The sequence below is a fragment of the Orycteropus afer genome, unplaced genomic scaffold (genome assembly GCF_000298275.1).
Source record: "Orycteropus afer afer isolate SDZICR_OR568_19922 unplaced genomic scaffold, OryAfe1.0 scaffold00324, whole genome shotgun sequence".
Lineage (NCBI taxonomy): Eukaryota > Metazoa > Chordata > Mammalia > Tubulidentata > Orycteropodidae > Orycteropus > Orycteropus afer.
Window position 1 is genome coordinate 1,362,781 of NW_006921911.1, and position 20,865 is coordinate 1,383,645.

A 20,865-nucleotide genomic window follows, 5' to 3' on the forward strand; every position below is an offset into this window, starting at 1 on the left:
AAAAAAAAAAAAAAAAAAAAGAGTGCTCTGGCCTGGAGATACAAATGTAGACGTTACAGGATATGTTTTTGTCAGGTGCCGTCAAGTGGATTCTGACTCATAGTGACCCTATGTACAACAGAACAAAACACTGCCCAGTCCTGCACCATCCTCATAGTCCTTCCTGTGCTTGAGCCTATTGTAGTCTTCCCCTTTTTCTCTGACCCTCCACTTTACATGATATCCTTCTCTAAAGAATGGTTCCTTCTGACCACATGACCAGAGTAGGTGAGAGAAGTCTAGCCATTCTTGCTTCTAAGAAGCATTCTAGCTGTACTGCTTCCAGGATAGATTTGTTTGTTCTTCTGGCTGTCCCTGGTATTTTCAGTATTCTTCTCCAACACCATAATTCAAAGGTATCAATTCTTTTTCAGTCTTCCTCATTCATTCTCCGGCTTTCAATTGCATATGAGGCAATTAAAAAGACCATCGTTTGGGTTAGGCTCACCTTAGTCTTCAAAGTAACAACTTTGCTCTTCACCACTTTAAAGAGGTCTTTTGCAGTAGATTTGCCTAGTGCAATATGACATCTGATTTCTTGACTGCTGCTTCCATGAATGTTGATTGTAGAGCCAAGTAAAATGAAATCTCTAACAACTTCAATCTTTTCTCCATTTATCCTGATGTTGCTTATTGGTCCATTTGTGAGGATTTTTGTTTTCTTTATGTTAAGGTGTAATCTATACTGAAGACTGCAGTCTTTGATCTTCATCAGGAAGTGCTCCACGTCCTCTTCACTTGCAGTGAGCATGGTTGTGTCATCTGCATTATCACAGGTTGCTAATGAATCTTCCTCCAATCTTGATACTGTGTTTGTCTTCATATCCAGCTTCTTGGGTCATTTGCTCAGCATACAATGTCCTTTTGCTTTCTTCATGCATGATGTTCTTGACGTCATCCCACAACTTGTCTGGTCTTTAGTTCAATGCAGCAAATCTATTCTTCAGAATTTCTAAATTCAGGTGGGATATATGCAAGGTCATATTTTGGCTCTTGTGGACTTGTTTTAATTTTCTTCAGCTTCAACTTGAATTTGCATATGAGCAATTGATTGTCTGTTCCAGAGTCAGCTCCTGGCCTTGTTTTGACTAATGATATTGAGCTTCTGCATCACCTCTTTCCACACATGTAGTCAATTTGATTCCTGTGTATTCTATCCAGGGCCATGTGGTAGTCATCATTTATGTTGTTGAAAAAAGGTATTTGCAATAAATAAGTCATTGGTCTTGCAAAATTCTATCACACAATTCCCAGGGTCATTTCTATCACCAAGGCCATATTTTCCATTTTTCCAACTACTGATGCTTCTTTGTATCCAAACTTCATATTCCAATCACTAGCAATAATTAGTACATCTTGACTTCATGTTTGGTAAATTTCAGAGTGCAGAAGTTGGTAGAAATCATCAATCTTGTCATTTTTTGCTTTGATGATTGGTGCATAAATTTGAATAGTAGTCATATTAACTAGTCTTCCTTGTAGGCATATGGATATTATCTTAATACTATTGCATTGTACTTCAGGATAGATCTTGAAATGTTCTTTTTGATGATGCATGAAATGCCATTCCTCTCCAATTTGTCTTTCCCAACATAATAGACCATATGATTGTCTGATTCAAAATGGCTAACACAAGTCCATTTCAGCTCGCTAATGCCTAGGTTATCAATCTTTATACATCGCATTTCATTTGACAACTTTCAATTTTCCTAGGTTCATACTTCATACATTCTATGTTCTGATTATTACTGAATATCTGCAGCTGTTTCTTTCCATTTTGAGTCATGCCACCTCAGCAAATGAAGGTCCCAAAAGCTTTATTCCATCTATGTCATTAAGGTCGACTCTACTTTGAGGAGGCAGTTCTTCTCCACTCATATTTTAAGGATCTTCCACCCTAAAGGGTTCGTCTTCTGGCATTGTATTAAAAAATGTTTCTTGGCTCTTAATAGAGTTTTCCAATAACAGATTAGACAGTGTTTCACTGCTATTCTTAAGGTTTTAAGTGGCCAATTCTTTCAGATGCGGATGGCCCCTATCTTCCTCCCAGTCTGGAAGCTCTGCTGAAATGTGTCCACCATGGGTGACCCTGCTGGTATTTGAAATGCTGATGGCAAAGCCTCCAGCCTCACAACAACATGCAAGCCATCACAGATATGACAAACAGAAAGACAAGTGGTGGATCAGCCTATAGGGAATTTATAAAGTCTGAATTTATAAAGACACTGGATAAAATCAATGAAAGGGTGAGTATAGATATGAAAGGAGAGGGCGAAAGCCTGAGCAACAGTGCACACCAACATTAAAGTCAGGGACAAGAGGAAGGATCAGCAAATGAGCTGTAAAAGGAGCTAACCATGATGTAGAAATAAAACCAAGAGCATGTGATGACTTAGAAGGCAAATGAAAAAGTCATCAGAGAAGAAGGAGTAATCGATTGTGTCAAATGCTGCTGATAGGTGAAATACGATGAGGTCTGAGAAGTAACCATTGAATCTGGCAACCTGGAGGTTACTAATGACCTCGACACAAGGGCTTTCAGTGGCATATTGGGAGTTTAAGAGAGAATTGGAGGAGAGGAATTGGAGATGTCACAGACAGATGATTGTTTCAAGCTGCATAAGGGAATAGAGCAATCAGGCAGTACGTGCAGGGAATCTGGAGTCAAGATAAATTTTCTGTATTTATTATGAGAATGATCTACAAGAGAAAAATAATGGACAGTTAGAGGAGAAAGGAGAAATTTGCTGCAATTATTCCTCAGTTGAAAAGTAACGGAATCCAGTCATAAGACTTTTAATTAAGTTGAGCATAGGTAGATCACCTGTGGTTATGCACTGGAAGTCATGGCATTTGGGAGGTACAAATGTTGGTAGGTGAGAGGTATATGGTGGAAATACTTGTAAATTTCTAATAAGATAATCTTAGAAGGACAGTGGAAGTTTGATGGGTGCATGTGAGAGGAAAAGTTTTCAAAATGTGCCTGAACCAGGAAAGCCTAGGATGGTGGCCCCATGTAAACAAATAGGTTTATGCATCTGTAGTAACCAAAAGACTTCATTATGGGGCACAGTACAGAGAGAGGTCTGGAAGGTAGAGAAGCACAATGTAGTTGTTATAACAAATATAAGAATTTAATCAACCAAACAACTATAAGCAGAGATTACCCTTTGGTCAACTTGAGGAAATGTACATTTTTTTCCTTTGCAATCCAGAGCTCAGAGTGTACCTTTGTATGTTGTCAGTTCTATTATCCTGCATAACTCCTTTGGTTTGGTGTGTTAACAGATATGTGAGGCAAATATACAAGGGCTTTAGGACATTACAGAACTTGAAGGGTGTTGTACCAATAATTTTCAGAAAATGTTGATTTAATTAAAAAATGTAAGCCTCTGGTATAAAATGGTTGAGGGAAAAATTAACTCTAACACAACACATTTCCTCCTGATGAATAAACTATATTAGTTCTAGATTATTAATTCCAATATTAACCCTAAGGTATGTTTGTTAATGTTAGTGGTTACTGTGCACTAAAAAATCAAAACTCTTTTTCTTGTGGGAAATTACACCATTTTTCCTTATCACTTCGGTTTTTGTTACTTCAAGGTAGGCATCACTGGAATAAGAGATGCTAGAACAGAGAATTTAAGGGATAGCAGTAATTCAGAAATGTTTACAACCTGCAGTTTTGGTTAAAACAAACAACATAGCTAGTGAAGTTTGACAGGCATTGTTCACAGGCAGAAGACCTGGATTACTGTCCAATATAGTATAGCTTTCACAAAAACCAGAGAGACTTAGGTTAAAGTCTAAATTTTGCAACTGTATAATAGTGATCAAGCCATTTAAACAACCTACACTTCAATTTCCTTATCTATATAAGATTAAGGATGCTGTGAGAATAAATGACTTAATATTTGTATGAAACTTAGCCTAGAACTGAAGACATGGTAAGCACTCAGTAGATGGCAATTATTATGGTGCCAATGGTGTTGGTGATAGTGCTGGTGGTGGTGGTAGTAGTGGTAATGATGGCAGTAATGATGGTGTAAGTGGTGGTGGAGGTGGTAGAAGTGGTGGTGATGATGCTGGTGGTGATGGTGGAATTGGTGGTAGTCATAAAGATGATGATGTAGTAGTGGCAGTGGTCCTACCATTCTGCTTAATAGGCACTCAAAAGATAGTTACAGAATGAATGATGAACATTGTAATAGTTTCTAAACCTCATCCCAGCTCTACAACATTGTATAACCCTATGAATCTACATCATTCCCTGGATCTTATTACTTAGACTTATGGTATAAAAAAAATGAATAAAGTCTTTATGATATTTTTTAAAAACTAAATGATAAAGTCTCAGTTAATCATTAAAACATTATTTAATTTACTTTAAGCTATTTCTTCTTTAGGGATCAGGAGAAAGTGAATGCTTAGGGAGAGGAGCAAGTGAAAGCAAAGTAGGACAGGTAAAAGTTGAGGCAGAGAAATTCCAATACACTTCAAATAGCGCCTGGTCTTTGGAGAGATCTGACCACCTGGTTAATTCTTAGGAAAAACACCCTCAGTGTGTAAATTCACTAACAAAGAATCCTCCTAAGAAAGCTCCTGAACACCAAGGGCACTTTTCTTTAGAACTGTAGGTAGTCTTTATGTATAGAGTTCACCTCTACAAACAGGCAGACTGTACATTTCCTTCTGAGCACAGGACCATTTCTGGATTGCTTGCATTAGCTCCTGTCTCATGGATAAAAAAAAAAAAAAAATCTGGTTGATTTCCCCTGGTCACAGTTCCACCATATCCCTGGGCTCCCCCTGCAGTATGAATTTACTCATGACATACAAACTCTTTATGATTTTAACCAGCACAAGTTCCTGGTGAAACTCATGGCTCTCATGCCTCCCTCTCCCTTCTTATACTTTCACTTAATATAAGAATACTGATTCCAACCACTTCTGAACTCATGGCACCTTAATCAAAAAGAGGTGCCTGTAGCAATGTCAGAGTCCCGAGTGGCACAAATGCTTAAGTACTCAATTACTAACCAAATGTTTGGAGGTTTGAATCCACTCAATGGTATCTCAGAAGAAAGGCCTTACAATCTGCTTCTGAAAAGTGACAGCCATAACACTATTGAGTCCAGTTCTACATGAGGTCATCATGAGTCAGAATTGGCTGAATGGCAAAGTGGCTTTCTTTTTTCATTTCTTTTTTAATAGCAATGCTATTTGAAAACCTCATGGAGTCTTTCTAAGACCTCCTCCGACCCTCTTCTCTGAACCTTATAAGTCTGATTTATTGTCCCTTGTTTCTGGCCTCTTGTTTTATTCCCTAACCTCTTTGCCAGCTTCCTCTTCTTCTTTTATTTACTTAGATATTTTCTCTCAGGTTATGTCTTAGTTTCTTAGTCCTGCTGTAACAGAAATATCACAAGTGGGTACCTTTAATTGACAGAAATTTGTTTTCTCACAGTTCTGGGTGCTAAAAGTCCAAATCAGGAAGTCCTGTGAACATTTCTCCCAGTTTCTGGTGTTGCTAAAGATTCTCAGCATTCTCTCATATCGGTCTTTCCCCATTTATGTCTGTGTCTATTCTGCTTCCTTTTATAATTCAGAAATGATTAGGTTTGGGATTCATCCTACTTGGACATGAACTCATTAACATAATAAACAAAATCCTATTTCTAAACAGGATCACATCACAGGTATAGGGGCCAGGATTTCAATACAGATTTTTGGGACACAATTAAATCCATAACAGCTTCATCTTGTTTTTTTTTCAATCACAGTTAGCACAGACAAACATCTCAGACATTCCCAGGTGTCTATTCTCTGCTGTTTCTAGTTACTGAATTCCTACTTATCCCTTTAAGACCAAGTTTATATACATTTTTCTGAAACATTTCCTCTGGAAGAACAACAAAACTATATTCTACACTACCCATTTTGTGCATCAGAATTACCACTGGTTACCCATTATTTGTCTGCAGAACATGGCTTTCAGTTCCTTAAGGAGAGTAAACCCTTTGCCCTGGAGTCGATTCTGACTCATGGCTACCCCACTTGTGTCAGAGTAGAACTGTGCTCCACAGAGTTTTCAATGGCTGATTTTCAAAAGCAGATCACCTGACCTTTCTTCCTTAGTGCCTCTAAGTGGACCTGAACCTCCAGCTTCAGTGAGCAGCAGATCACGTTAACAATTTGCATCACTCAAGACTTTTTTAGGAGAGCAATAAGATCTTATTTCCATGGCCTTGGCCCAGACTATGATGTAGGTACTTCACAACTGCCTGGGCAATAGGTAAACACAAACCTAGAACAGATGCTAAGTTAGTCACAAAACAAAAGGTAAAATTAATTCCTCAGTGAAACAAAGCAGACCTTCACTTTATCTTTATTGTTGTTAAATTCTGTGTGTACTCCATTAGTATTCACAAAACCCTTTCTTGTTTCTCCCTCATCCTCTTTTATCTAATGCATCCCTCTAAGATCCATCTATTTCTTCCAGTTGTAAATGAGCTAATATAAAGGTCATAAATTAACTCTGAAGTCACAACAAAGGACAAAAGACAAACTGTTGCCCCAAGTAGCAAAGAAGTCATGCTAACTGATTTTTGAGAGTTTGGGAAGGATGAAAAGCATTTCATAAGTAGTCTGATGGCAAAAAAACACAATGACCTAGTGTCATTCAACAAAACAGTACAATGGAAAGAGCACTGAATTGGGAGTTAGAGGGCTGGCTTCTAGCCCCAGCTTTGCTACCAATCTTCTCTATGATCTCAGAAAAGTAATTTAATCTCTCAGGATCTTGTTTATTACAAAAGTAAGAATTTGAACCAGACCTTTAGCATTTCACTGTGAAGGTTCTCTGACCTGAAATTAATTCTCAAGTGCATCCTTCTGAGCTGAAGCTAAATGCACACAGCATTGCTGGAGATAACATGAGTGGTACTATGGCAAGATGAGTCAAGAGGGATGCAGCCTGGCCTAGAGAGGGAAATGAGAGCATTCATTTACAACTCTTCTTCCAAGAATGCCCTCTGAATGCTATTTGAAACCCAACTGAAGGACATTGGTTATGTTCTAGACCATTCTTTGATGACCTTGTAACCAAAAAATGTATTATTAATATATTGCCTTTTACCTCAGCTTCATGGGGGTACTGCTGGTTCAATTGTAGAACTCTCACCTTCCATGTGGGAGACCAGGGTTCAATTCCTGCCCAACACACCTCTTGTGCCCCTACTACTTCTCTGTCAGTGAAGGCTTGCATGTTACTATGATGCTGAACGGATTTCATGGAGGTTTCAGACTAAGATGGACTTGCAAGAAAGACCTAACAAATCTGCTTTAAAAATATTTCTATGAAAACCCTATGAATCACAATGATCCAATGTGCAACCAATCATTGGGATGGTGTAAGGCCAGGCAGTGTTTCTGCTATTGTGTATGGGGCTGCTGTGAGTTGGAGGCAATGATAGAGAACAACAAGAAAAAACTCTTGCTTCTACTTTATTTATTTATTTTTTGTTTAAAAAACCTCACCAAAATTAGCAATGACTCAGGTCTTAAAGACTTGTAAGTGGCCATCTAAGGTACAACAGTTGGTCTCTCTCTGTCCAGAGAAAGGGAGTGAAGAAAAGCAAAGACACAAGGAAGCAATTAGTCCAAAGGACTAATGGACCACATAAACCCCAAACTCCATGATCTGAGACCAGAAGAACTAGATGGTACCCAGCTTCTGAGTACTCTGAAAGGTATCACAGTAGGGGGTCTTGTATAGAGAGGGAGAAAAATTTGGGACAAAACTCAAAATCATAAAAAAAAAAAAAAAAAAAAAAAAAAAACAGGCTTCCTGGTCTGATATAGACTTGTGGAACCCTCAAGACTATGGCCCTTAGACACCCTTCAAAGCAGAACCTGAACTCACCCTTATGACTCAACTTTCAGCCTAACAGACAGGTCTATAAGGTGAACAATAACACTAAGGAGGTATACACTCCTTAGAACAATCAACCATATGAGATCAAAGGGCAGCATTTCCCCATGGATACAGCTCATAAGGCAGGAAGGGATAGGAAAGAAGGACAAGCGGAAACAGTAAACATCAGGAGAAAGTGGGAAGAATGCCTTTACATTGTGCAAATTGCAATGAATGTCATGAAACAAAATGTTTATGAATTATTGAATGAAAAACCAAATTTCTCTGTAAACTTTCATCCAAATCACAATTTAAAAAAATGCTTTCACATTTGTAAAGTTAAAAATAAATAAATAAAAAGAAAACTAGATTTTATGTGGACTATTCAAGAGAGAAAATGACTTTATCTGCATATATGTACCTGGTTTCACTGTTTCATCCACATGGTGGTATTCTACAGGAATGATTTTAGCAAAATACTTGGCCCTTCTCTCTAGGGAAGAGTGAAGACAAGTAGAGCATAAACAATTCTAAAGAACATAAAGAAGGAAGACAGGCTCAGCTGTGTTCCTGGACTACTCTTGTTGCTTAACAATGATGCATAGCTGTATCTGAGAAGTACAGATTCAGGGAGGTGACACAGAGGGAAGGCACCCTCTGCGGACCCATTTCTCTTGGAGCTGATGCTGAGCTAATGTCTGTGATGTAACAACACCAAAAAGTAAAAAAAAAGAAAAAAAGAGTAGCTCAGTTTTACCAGATCTACATTTTCTTAGAATGAACGTAAGATGATTATCACAGTAAAAACCCTGGATCCAGTCTACAGCCAAAGAACCAGTAAATCCAAACTATGAAAACTGCAGGAAGTGGGAATGTGGTTTCTCATATGCACGCAGAACACAGGACTTACCACTTATCCATTTAGCCTCAGGGTCATGAATTTTGAAATCTTCACTGAATAGATCTTCCACTGTCACCTTCTTCTTTTGAGACAGACTGTTATCTTCGGCTAGAAAAGAATGAGACAAGTAGTTATAACTTTTTGTGGGGCAAGAGGAAAGAACCATAAAGCATTCATTGCCATTCAGAAATAGTGTGCATCTTAAAACATGATTTCTATAAATAAATGGTGAACAATATCCAGTCATATGTTCTGTTACTAATTCAAATATTAAACCTATGCTTAGGAGATCATTCAGTAAAATGGCATCATTTCCTCCTCCATTTGCCAGAAATAAACAATCATGTTTCTTAGTTATGGAGGTAAATAATTGTTTTAAGACTGATTTATGAACTTGAAGCATGGTAAAGAGATAGCAATGTCCTGTGTGGAGAGGAAGGATGGTCAAGATAAGAGGGGAGAAATATCCAGAAGGGATATCAACTGTGTTACATAATCATTCATTACACATTTATTAAGTGCCAGTAATTATATGTCATGTGTTGTGTTCTATATTCAAAGGCAAACAAAATGTTCCTTAGATGTTTACTCTTTAGAAGCTTCATTTTCCCTTGGCTGTCTCTGGGTTGTGAATTAGTTCTTGTTCAGAAAAGATCACTCCCCACATGTCAGTGTGAAAACTACCATATTACTTCACTTAGCTGTAGGCATATGGGATAAATCATGTATATATTAAACTAATATTCCTCCCAAAAAGAGATGCTTAGTTAATGATATGAACGGGTAAGATATTTCAAATCTAGCAGCTTTGATCCTATTTCTAGATGTCAAAGCTTCTAGTGTTTTAGATCTCCTCAGAAGAGGATTTGTCCATTAGAGGCGTAAAAATCCATTTATCTGCTTTGAAAAGACAAAGATCTGCAAAGAATCAGGCAGGATGCCTGACCCTGGGAGCATGAGCTATTAGACAAAGCACATAAGGTCAGTCCATTAAACCATGCTGACTGCTGTTACATCATTATGTGCACCTCAGAAACTGAAGCCACTCACTATCTTGATTTAACCCTCTGTAATGTTCATTGTCTACATGGAATCCTTATTTACTTCCCAGCCCTCTTAAATAGAAATTGCTGAATGTAATCACACTTGTCTTGATGGCTCAGGGTGTTCATGACATCAGTTTTGTGCTGTACTCCTGTACCGTTGTGGGGGTATGCTTAGTGCTAATTAGAATGAGTAGGGCTGAGTGTATTCCACATTATGTGGCTCCACATAGGGTTTTTTCAGTCCTACGTCTGGTTGTTTTGTCTTTTTCTCTTTTCAACTCCTGGCTGTGGAACCACCAGCTTCCACTTCTTGTGGTATCACTGTGCTTGTTCTTAGTATTACCCTAGCTCTTGTAATTTTCTGTTTCAAAACCTGTGGCAGGTTGGGAAAGCAGAACATTAATTTACTGGAAATGCGTAATAAAATAAGAGTAAATAATCTCTGAGTGAAATTCCTGATGCTTCTTCTGGGAGTCTAGTACACTGAATGTCTTACATCTATTTTGCTCTTTTTTCTTTTGGATGCTTTGGATGTTATAGATTGATAAATTGCCAGAAAAGTCACATGTTAGTTTTTATATTTATTTTATTTTTTTTAATATCAAGTAGGACTGGTGTGTGTGTAAAAGTTTTCTGAAAATCCCAAAATGAAGCAAGTGAAGATGGCATTATTTTGAAACAAGCATCTATGTGGAGCTACCCAAGGTCCTGAAAACATATATGTTAATGTAATCAATGTCTTCCCTCTTAGAGCTCTGACTTGCGATTGAGGAAGCCTTGGAAAAAGACAGGCAACTGAGAACAGGATATGTTTCAGTACAGAATACTCACTATAAATAGTATTTTTAAGATTACTTGACCAGAATCTAATAAAGTTATACTGTGATCCACAAATTAAGATATACAAACTTCCAAGATACTCTTCTAAAGTACATGACCATACAACTATCACATTAAAGCTTGAATTTAATTTGACAAACTTCATTATACAAGGAATTATACAAGAAATTATTCTAGCTCTATATTTTGAGTTATCTATATTTTGAATGAGAAAAGAATGCAGGGTTTCATTCTAAACAGACTGTGGGTAAAAGATGAAAAGGCAATTTAAGGACTTTCTAGAAATTGTGATTTTAATAATTGTCCGCTCCTCCAAAAATGTGCTTTCTTTAAATAAATAATTACTTGCCTGGCTTATAAAGGTACTTAAAAACTCTTCGTACATCTTTTATTTTGGGATAGTTTGTGGTGGAAGCACTATGATATATACTATAAAAAGTATTCAGCTCAAATATGTAAGGAACTCCTATAAGTCAACAGCAAAAAAGACTAACAATTCAATTATAAAATGGGCAAAGGACTTGAACAGATATTTGTCCAAAGGTAATATACAGTCAAAAAGTACACAAGAAGATGCTCAAAATTATTAGTCATTAAAGGAACAAAAATTAAAACCACAATGAGATACCACTTCATATTCACCAGGATGGCTATTATCGGAAAAGCAGAACATAACAAGTGTTGGTGAGGATGTAGAGAATAGGAACTCTCATGAATTGCTGCTGGAATTGCAAAATGGTGAAGCCACAGTGGAAACAGTCTGGCAATTCCACAAAAAGTTAAGCATAGAATTACCACATTATTCAGCAATCCTACTCTTAGATACCTACTCCCAAAAATTGAAAGCAAGGACTCAGACAGACTTATACAATAATGTTCAATGCAGCATTATTCATAACAACCAAAAGGTGAAAACAATCCATGTCCACTAACAGATGACAACAAAATGTGGCATAGACATATGTTGTTGTTGTTAGGTGCTATGGAGTCAGTTCTGACTCAGAGTGACCCCATGTACAGCAGAAAAAAAAAAAAAAAAAACAATCTGGTCCTGCACCATTCTTAAAATCATTGCCATGCTTGAACCCATCAGCTTAGCCAGTGTGTCAATTCATCTTGTTGAAGGTCTTTTCCTTTTTCTCTGACCCTCTATTTTACCAATAATGATATCCTCCAGGGACTGGTCCCTCTGACAACATGACCAAAGTATGAGAGACAAAGGCTGGCCATTCTCCCTTCTAAGGAGCATTATGGCTGTACTTCTTCCAACACAGATTTGTTCATTCTTCTGGAAGTTCATGGTAAATTCAATAGTCTTCACCAACACCACAATTCAAATGCATCAATTCTTCTTCAGTCTTCTTTATTCATTGTCCAGCTCTCACGTGCATATGAAGTGTAGTAGTAAAGGTTGTGTGTCCACTTGGCTGGGCCTGGTTTTGAGTGGCAGGGTAGCTGGATGTAGTTATTCCCCATGATGAGACTGGTAATCAACTCCACAGTGAAATCTACTGGAGCAGCTGAGTAGCTGCCTTAGGAATGTGATCTACTTCCAGTATAGAATAAGCTTTGAAGAAGGTTGCTAGCTTTTTGGCATATCTGCATTCTGCATATAGCTGAGTCTTCATCTCAGTGGCCTGCTGTGTTGCTTGATAATCTTGGGACTGTGCCACTTTACTTGTTTACCTTGGATTTGTCAGCCTCAGCAGCCAGCAGATGCATGAGCTAAGAGATGCCTTCAGTTTCAGTGGGCCAGGAACAAGAAGCAGAGCTGAAGCCCAAGGTCAGGGGCCTTTACCCAGCCCCTAGAGCCAGCACTTTGAACTCAGACTTCTATTCTCCAAAATCCCTGGTTGTTCAAGCTACCTATTTGTGGTATTTTCTGTTAGAGTAACACTAGAGAACCAAAACATGAGGCTACTGAAAATCCCATGGCTTAGGTTAGACACACCTGAGTCTTCAAAGTGACTTCCTTGCTCTTTAGCACTTTAAAGAGGTCTTTTGGAACAGATTTGCCCAGTGCAATACGTCATTTGATTTCTTGACTGCTGCTTACCTAGGCATTGACTGTGGATCCAAGTAAAACAAAATCACTGACAACTTCAATCCTTTCATCATTTAATATAATGCTGCTTTTGGTCCATTTGTGAGGATTTCTGTTTTCATTATGTTGAGGTGAAATCCATACTGAGGGCTGTAGTCTCTGATCTTCATCAATAAGTGCTTCAAGTCATCTTCATTTCCAGCAAGCAAGGTTGTGTCATCCGCATATTGCCAATTGTTAATAAGTTTTCCTTCAATCCTGATGCCATGTTTTGCTTCATTAAGCCCACCTCCTCTGATTATGTGCTCAGCATACAATTGAATAAATATGGTGTAACCTCTTGTTCTGTTTAAACAACTGCCCCTTGGTCTATGTGCAGGTTCCTTATGAACACAATAGAGTGTTCTGGAATTACCGTTCTTCACAATGTTATCCATAATTTGTTATAATCCACACAGTTGAATGTCTTTTACATATCAATAAAACACAGGTAAACATCTTTCTGGTATTCTATGCTTCTAGCTAAGATCCATCTGCCATCAGCAATGACAATCCTCATTCTATATTCTCTTATGTATCTGGCATGAATTTCTGGCAGATCTCTGTCAATACACTACTTCAACCATTTTTAAATTATCTTCAGCAAAATATTTCTTGCATAAGATATATATTATATTTTTGGTAATTTCCACATTCTGTTGGACCACCTTTCTTTGGAATGGGCACAAATATGGATCTCTTCTAATCAGTTGGCTAGGTAGCTGTCTTCTAAATTTCTTGCCATACATGAATGAGTGCTTCCAGTGCTGCATCATTTGTTGCACTATCTCAATAGGTGTTCCATCAATTCTTACAGTCTTTTTTTTTTAAAAATTTTATTGTGATTTGGGTGAAAGTTTACAGAGCAAATTCATCTTCCATACAGTAGTTCACATACACTTTGTTTCATAACATTGACTGCAATCTCCCACAATGCAACAGCTCTCCCACTTCCTCCCAACAGCCACTTCTTCCCTGTGTCCTTCCCTTCCATGCAGTCTTGACTTCCAAACTGTCTCCCTGTGCATACACAGCCCTTCTAGTCCCATGATAGATCTTTCCAAGGAGTGTATCTACCTAGTGTAAATGTTCAGCTCATATGCCTATCTTTTGTTTGGCTGGAAGCCACAAGGGTGGGTACAATTCCAGATCTGAAAGGCAGCTAAGGGCCATCAGCTCAGGGGTTCCACCAGGCTCTATCAGACCAGCAAACCTGGTCTCTTTTGGAGCCTTGATTTTTGCTGATTCCTTTGGTACAGCTTGGATTTCTTCCTTCAATACCATCAGTTTTTGACAATATACTGCCTCCTGAAATGACTGAACATCAACCAATGTTCTTTTGGTATGGTGAATCTGTGTATTTCTTCCATCTTCTTTCAATGCTTCTTATACTGTTCAATATTTTGGCCATAGAAACATTCAATATTGCAACTCGAGGCTTGAATTTTTCTTCAGTTCCTTAAACTTGAGAAATGCTGAGCATGTTCCTTCTTTTTGATTTTCTAACTCCAAGTTTTTACACACTTCACTAGAATATTTTGTATTCTTGAGGTGCCCTTTGAAAACTTCTGTTCAGCTCTTTTCTTCATCATTTCTTCCATTCACTTCAGTCATTTTCCATTTAAGAGCAAGTTTCAGTTTCTTCTGATATCAGTTTTGGTCTTTTCTTCCTTTCCTGCCTTTTTAATTACTTTTTGATTTCTTCATGCATGAATGTCCTTAATGTCATCTCACAACTATTGGTCTTTGGTCTATAGTAGTCAATGCATCAAATGTACCACTGAGATGGTCTTTATATTCAGGTGACATATAATCAAGTTTGTATTTTGGCTCTCATGGGCTTGTTTTAATTTTCTTCAGCTTCAATGTAAATTTGCAGATGAGCAATTGATGTTCCATAGTTGGACCCTGGCCTTGTTCTGACTGATGATAGGGAACTTCTTGATCATCTCTTTCTACAGATACAATGGATTTGATTTCTGTCTACTCCATCTGGCAAGGTCCATGCATAATCACTGTCTATGTTGTTTAAAAAAGAAATCTGCTATGAAGAAGTCATTGGTGTTGCAAAATTCTATCATGCAGTCACCAGAGTCATTTCTATCACCAAGACCATATTTGCCAACTACTGAAGTTTATTCTGTGTTTCCAACTTTCACATTCCAATTGCCAGTAATTACCATGTTTGGTCAATTTTGGACTGCAGAAGTTGGTAAAAAAAATTCAGTTTCTTCATCTTTGGCTTTAGTGATTGGTACCTAAATTTGAATAACAGTAGTAGTAGTATCTGGTCTTCCTTGAAAAACAAAAGCGACCCCTCCCTGGGTTACCAAGCTTGTATCACTACAGAAGTAGATTGTCCAATGCTCCTTCCAAGGAGTGGCTGGTGGGTTTGAACTGTCAGCCTTCTGATTAGCAATCAAATGCCTTAGGCACTATGCCACAAGAGCTCTCAGTCTTCCTTGAAGGTATATGGATATTAACCTATCACTGGCAACACTGTACTTCAGGATAGATCTTGAAATTTTATTTTTGATGATGAATCTGACACAATTCCTCTTCAATTTGTCTTTCCCAGCATAGAAAGCCATATGATTTTCCAATTCAAAGTGCCCAATACCAGTACATTTCAGCTCACTATTGCCTAAGATATCAATTTTTATGTGTTCCATTTCATTTTTTATAATTTCTAATTTTTCTAGATTCATAACCTATCCATTACACATTCCAGTTATTAATGGGTGTTTGTAGCTGTTTCTTCTCATTTTGAGTCATGCCACATCAGCAATTAAAGGACAAGAGGGTTTCCTTCATCCAAGTTATTAAGGTTGACTCTAATTTGAGTAGGCACCTCTTTCCCAGTTGTATTTTGAGTGTCTTCCAACATGAGGTGTTCATCTTCTGGCACTGTATGAGACTATGTTTCCATGTTATCTTTCAGGTTCTCAGTGGCCAATATTTTCAGATGTGGACCTGGCCATGTCCTTCTTCCTAGTCTTTCTTAGTCTGGAAGCTCCACTGAAACCTGTCCACCATAGTATTCAAAATACCCATGGCAGAGCCCACAGCTTCACAAAAAACAAATTATCACAGTATGACAAAAGGAGAGATGAATGGTGGATAGCCATATAATAGAATATTATTCAGCCATAAAGAGAAAATAATTTCTGATACATGTTATAATATGCATGAACCTTGAAAACATGCTGAGTGAAGTATTTCAGTCAGAAAAGGATATATATTGTGTGATGCTATTTATATGGACTATCTGGAATACAAATACAAATACATAGAGGCAGAAATTTGATTAGCAGTTACCAGAGACTAGTGCAAGAGTAGGGGGATAGGAAATTATTTAATAGGTACAGAGTTTGGGTGATGAAGAAGCTTTGGAAACAAACAGTGGTAATGGTGCCACAACAATGTAAGTGGGATTATTGCCATGGAATTGTATACTTCAAAATGGCTAAAATTAAAAAAAAAAAAAATATGTTGTGTATATTTTACCACAATCAACAAACAAATAATTACTTAGTTCAAGCCAAGACACTTGACTATCGATAATTAGCTGAGCCATCTTAAGAAACTTACAGCTGACCTGTCTGGAACTCAATGATCCATTGAGACATTCCCCTATTTTTAATGAATTAATTCGTTTGTAGTTTTAGGAACTCCAAAAATTATGTGATAGCCTAATAAGCACAAGTGATTGCCATGCTCCAGGAACCATGCTGAGCTCCAGAGAAGCAAAATGGAAAGACTTTATAACCTACTACAAGAAGCTCCCAGAGCAGTAGGAGCCAAAGTCAAAGGAAGAACTGCACTACTAGCAGTGTTAGTAGATGCAGGCATACAACACCACCATTTAAGAGGACTGGAGAATAATAAAGTAGGGGGCATTCCAGAAAGGCTTCCTTCAGGAAAGATTCTGCTGTCAGAGATAACAGACAAACATTCAAGCTAGGAAGCATATCAAAGGCATGGAGGTTCCAGTGAGCGGTATTTTTCAGGACACTGTGACTAATGAGGTCATTGTTGAGGCACACAGCATGAGTTGAAAGTGAATGTCAATGAAGCTATATCCCTCATTACAGTCTACATTCTAAATTCCAAAAGAAAATGTCCAGTTGTGGACTTAGAAAAATCTTACTTAACATTATTTTCAGTCTAAGAATTCTTATCTTTCTTCACATCAGAAATATTGTCAATAATTATCTTATTCAATACTGCTTCTCCGTCACTCTAATTCCTCCTTCCAGTGCCCTGTGTGGGCACTTCTAGGTCCAACTTCTATATCCATAATGTTTTCTTTCATATTTTCCATCTTTCTATGTCTTTGGAATATTTGAGAGATTTCTGCAGTTCAATTTTCCCACTTTATTGAATTATTCTTTAGCATGTCCAGATTCTATGTTGACCCACCCGATGACTTTTAAAAATTTAAATAATTACATTTTAATTTCTAATTAGTTCTTTTTCAAAATCATATGTTCTTATTCCACAATTACAAGCTCCTTTATCACACTTAGTGGGTGTTTTGGTGGCATAATGCCTAAGGCATTTGACTGCTAACCAGAAGGCTAGCAGTTCAAACCTAGCAGCCATTCCTTGGAAGAAATACTGGGCAATCTACTTCTACAGAAATATCACCTCATAAGCCCAAGGAGTTGTACATGTAGATATGGTGGAAGTGGTTCATCTTTGTGCATAACTTCACTAGAGAGAGAGAGAGAGAGAGAGAGAAAGAGAGAGAGAGAGACAAAGATCCTAGAATTAAAAAAAAAAAAAACTAACAAGTCATATTCTGTTTAGCCTGTTGATCTATATTCCTTTGGATTTAAATCCAAATAAATGTGCTTTGGTGGCATAGTGGTTAAAACATTTGGTTGCTAATGAAAATGTAAGTAATTCAAGTCCATCAGCTGTTCTGTGGAAAAAAGATGAGATAGTCTGCTTCCCTAAAGATTTACAGCCTTGGAAACCCTATAGGGCAGTTCTGCTCTGTCCTATAGGGTTGCTATAAGTTGGAATTGACTCAGTGGCAGTGGGATTTTTGGAGTTTGTTAAATCTGTGTTTTTTTCCAAGGTATGGGTGTCTTGTGATTTTTGGTTGTGTTGTAAGCAACCAGGGAAAGAGGTATCAGTTCTTACTGCAAACTTGCCCAGAACCTTATCTCTTGTGGGCATCAAGGTCACAGTACCTTCTGCTTGGCCTGAATCCAGTCCCAAGCACTTAGAGGTCCAGAGATTTGGCCTTGCTTGTCAATGTAGGTTTCTACCTGTTCCTTCTTTCAAGGATACGTTGACATTCTAGATTTACAGAGAACTCTCTGTCTTATTTTGAGTGAAGCTATGGTTTTTTTATTACTTGTTTTCTATCACTTCTATGTGCTTGAAATCAAAAGGGGATGAGTTCTGTGTCAAATCTGCCAATTTCAAGTGGAAATCAACATAGAGTTGGAGATTCATGTAATAGCCAGTATATTTTATAGTTTGGAATTTATCCTGAAGGCAATTTGGGTACTCTTGGGAAGTAAAATCTTTTTCAGCCCTTCAACTTGATAGATCATGCATAACCATGTAGCATTTGAAATTAATGTTACATTCTGGTTAATGTAATAACATCGAAAGGCATGCTATGATTTACAGTGATGTGTAGTATGGGCCACCACATAATACAAAGGGTAATTTCCTCATGTTTATTAAATAGTTATGGTGTTAAATAGTAAAATTATTGAGGAACATTTTACAATACTTTATCTAGAGACTTTTAAGATTAGAAATAAATTCCATCTCCCAAAAATGTATTACCACCATTCATCTCTCAGTTTGTTGTACTAGGGTAGCTTGCATGTTACTAGGATGCTGGAAGCTAGGTCATTGATATTTCAAGTAACAGTAGGGTCATCCATGGTGAGAAGATTTCAATAAATTTTCCAGCTTAAGACAGAATAGGAAGAAAGGACGGGCACTGTACTTCTAAAAATTAACCAAGAAAACCTTGTGGCTCACAAGAGAACACTGTTAGACACACTTGCTTTGAAGTGCATTGTTGTGGCCACTGTGCTAATCCATCTCATCAAGCATCTCTCTAGCCCTTGCTGGCATTCTACTTCACTAAATATGATGTTCTCTCCCAGAAGTTGATTCCTCTTGATGTTAAAATGCAGATTCTGATTCAGTATATCTGAGGTAGAAATGCAAAGTCTAATCAGGAAGTCTAACCAGAATGAACAGGTTTGAAGTCCTTTTTCGAATGCTTAAATATTGACACCCTTCACAGGTCCTGCCATGCTCACAAGTTTTTCCAAAAGTCAATAAAATCACAAAGTATAGGAAATATCAGGCAGGCAGCACTAAAGGTGATACTGATAAAACACTGTTTTATAGATAAATACATGTCTGTATAAAAGGATGGAATCTTCCCAAATTCATTTTATGAAGCAAGAATAATCCTGATACCAAAACCAAGCAAAGACACCACTAGAAAAGAAAACAACAGACAAATATCCCTCATGAATATAGATGGAAAAGTCTTCAACAAAATTCTAGCCAACTCACTCCAATATAAAAAAAAATAATACATCATGACCGCATGAGATTCATACCAAGTATTCAAGGTTGGTTCAACATTAGAAAAACAATCAACACAATCCATCACATAAGTAAATAAAGGACAAGAATCACACAATCATATCAATAGATGCAGAAAGGCATTTGATAAAACAACACTTATTCCTAATAAAACTCTCAGAAAAATAGAAATAGAAGGGAAACCCCTCAATGTAATAAAAAAAAATATATGCAAAACAACAGCCAACATTATTCTCAATGGAGAAAGAGTGAAAACATTCCTCTTGTGAACAGGAATGAGACAAGGATGCCCTCTATCACCACTTCAATTCAATATTGTATTAGAAGCCCTAGCCAGGACAATAAGGCAAGGAAGGGAAATCAAAGGCATACAAATTGGTAGAGAAGAATAAAAACAATCCTTATTTGCAGATGATATGATCCCATATATAAAAATCCAAGAGACTCAACAAGAAAACTACTGGAACTTATTGAAAGATTTAGTATAGTGACAGGATACAAGACAAACATACAAAAATCAGTTGGATTCCTCTACACCAGGAAAGAGGTCTCTGAAGAGGAAATAAGGAAATCAATATCATTTACAATACCAAAAACTGAACTCACTGCCATCAAGTCAGATCTGACTCATAGTGACCTCCCCTTGGGTGTCCAAGACAGTATCTCTATGGAAGTAGATTGCCCAATCTTCCTTCTGAGGAGTAGCTGGTGAGTTTGAACCACCAGCTTCTGGTGAGCAGTCAAATGCCTTAGGGACTTCAGTACCATTTACAATAGCTACAACAAATAAGAAGCTTAGGAATAAATCTTACCAGGAACGTACAAAGAAAACTACAAAACACTACTTCAAGAAACCATTAGAGATCTACATAAATGGAAGAACATACCATGCTCATGGATAGGAAGATTGAGTATAGTGAAAATGTCAATACCACCCAAAGCAATCTATACATTCAATGCAACCCCAATTCAGATTCCATCAACATTCTTCAAAGACATGAAAAAGCAACCATTAATTTTATGTGGGAAGAAAAGAGATCATGGATAAGCAAAGAACTACTGAAGAAGAAGAACAAAGTAGGAAATCTCACACTCCCAGGTCTCAAAACCTATTGTATAGCCACAGTAGTCAAAACAGACTCCTACTGGTATAACAACAGACACACAGACCAGTGCAACAGAATTGGGAACCAGAAACAGATCCATCCACCTATGGTAAGCTGATCTTTGACAAAGGGCTGAAATCCATTAAATGGGAGAAACAATAGTCTTTTTAACAAAGGATGTTGGCAAAACTGGATACCCATTTGCAGAAAAATGATACAGGTTCCATACCTCACACCATACACAAAAACTAACTCCAGATGGATAAAAGACTTAAATGAGAAAACTAAATCCATAAATTCCAGGTCTTTGCACATTTCATTATAGTAATTGGCTTTGT

The 20,865-nt window shown here is 37.5% G+C and overlaps 1 protein-coding gene across 1 annotated transcript in view; it reads right to left on the reverse strand.

Annotated features, from left to right (window-relative positions):
* DPP6 (dipeptidyl peptidase like 6) overlaps positions 1–20,865 on the reverse strand; it is a 1,548,106-nt gene that overhangs the window by 866,708 nt on the left and 660,533 nt on the right. Inside the window, exon 3 of the mRNA XM_007952098.2 lies at positions 8,868–8,966. Within this exon, the coding sequence (XP_007950289.1) occupies positions 8,868–8,966 (99 nt within the window). The remainder of the gene's footprint in view (positions 1–8,867; positions 8,967–20,865) is intronic.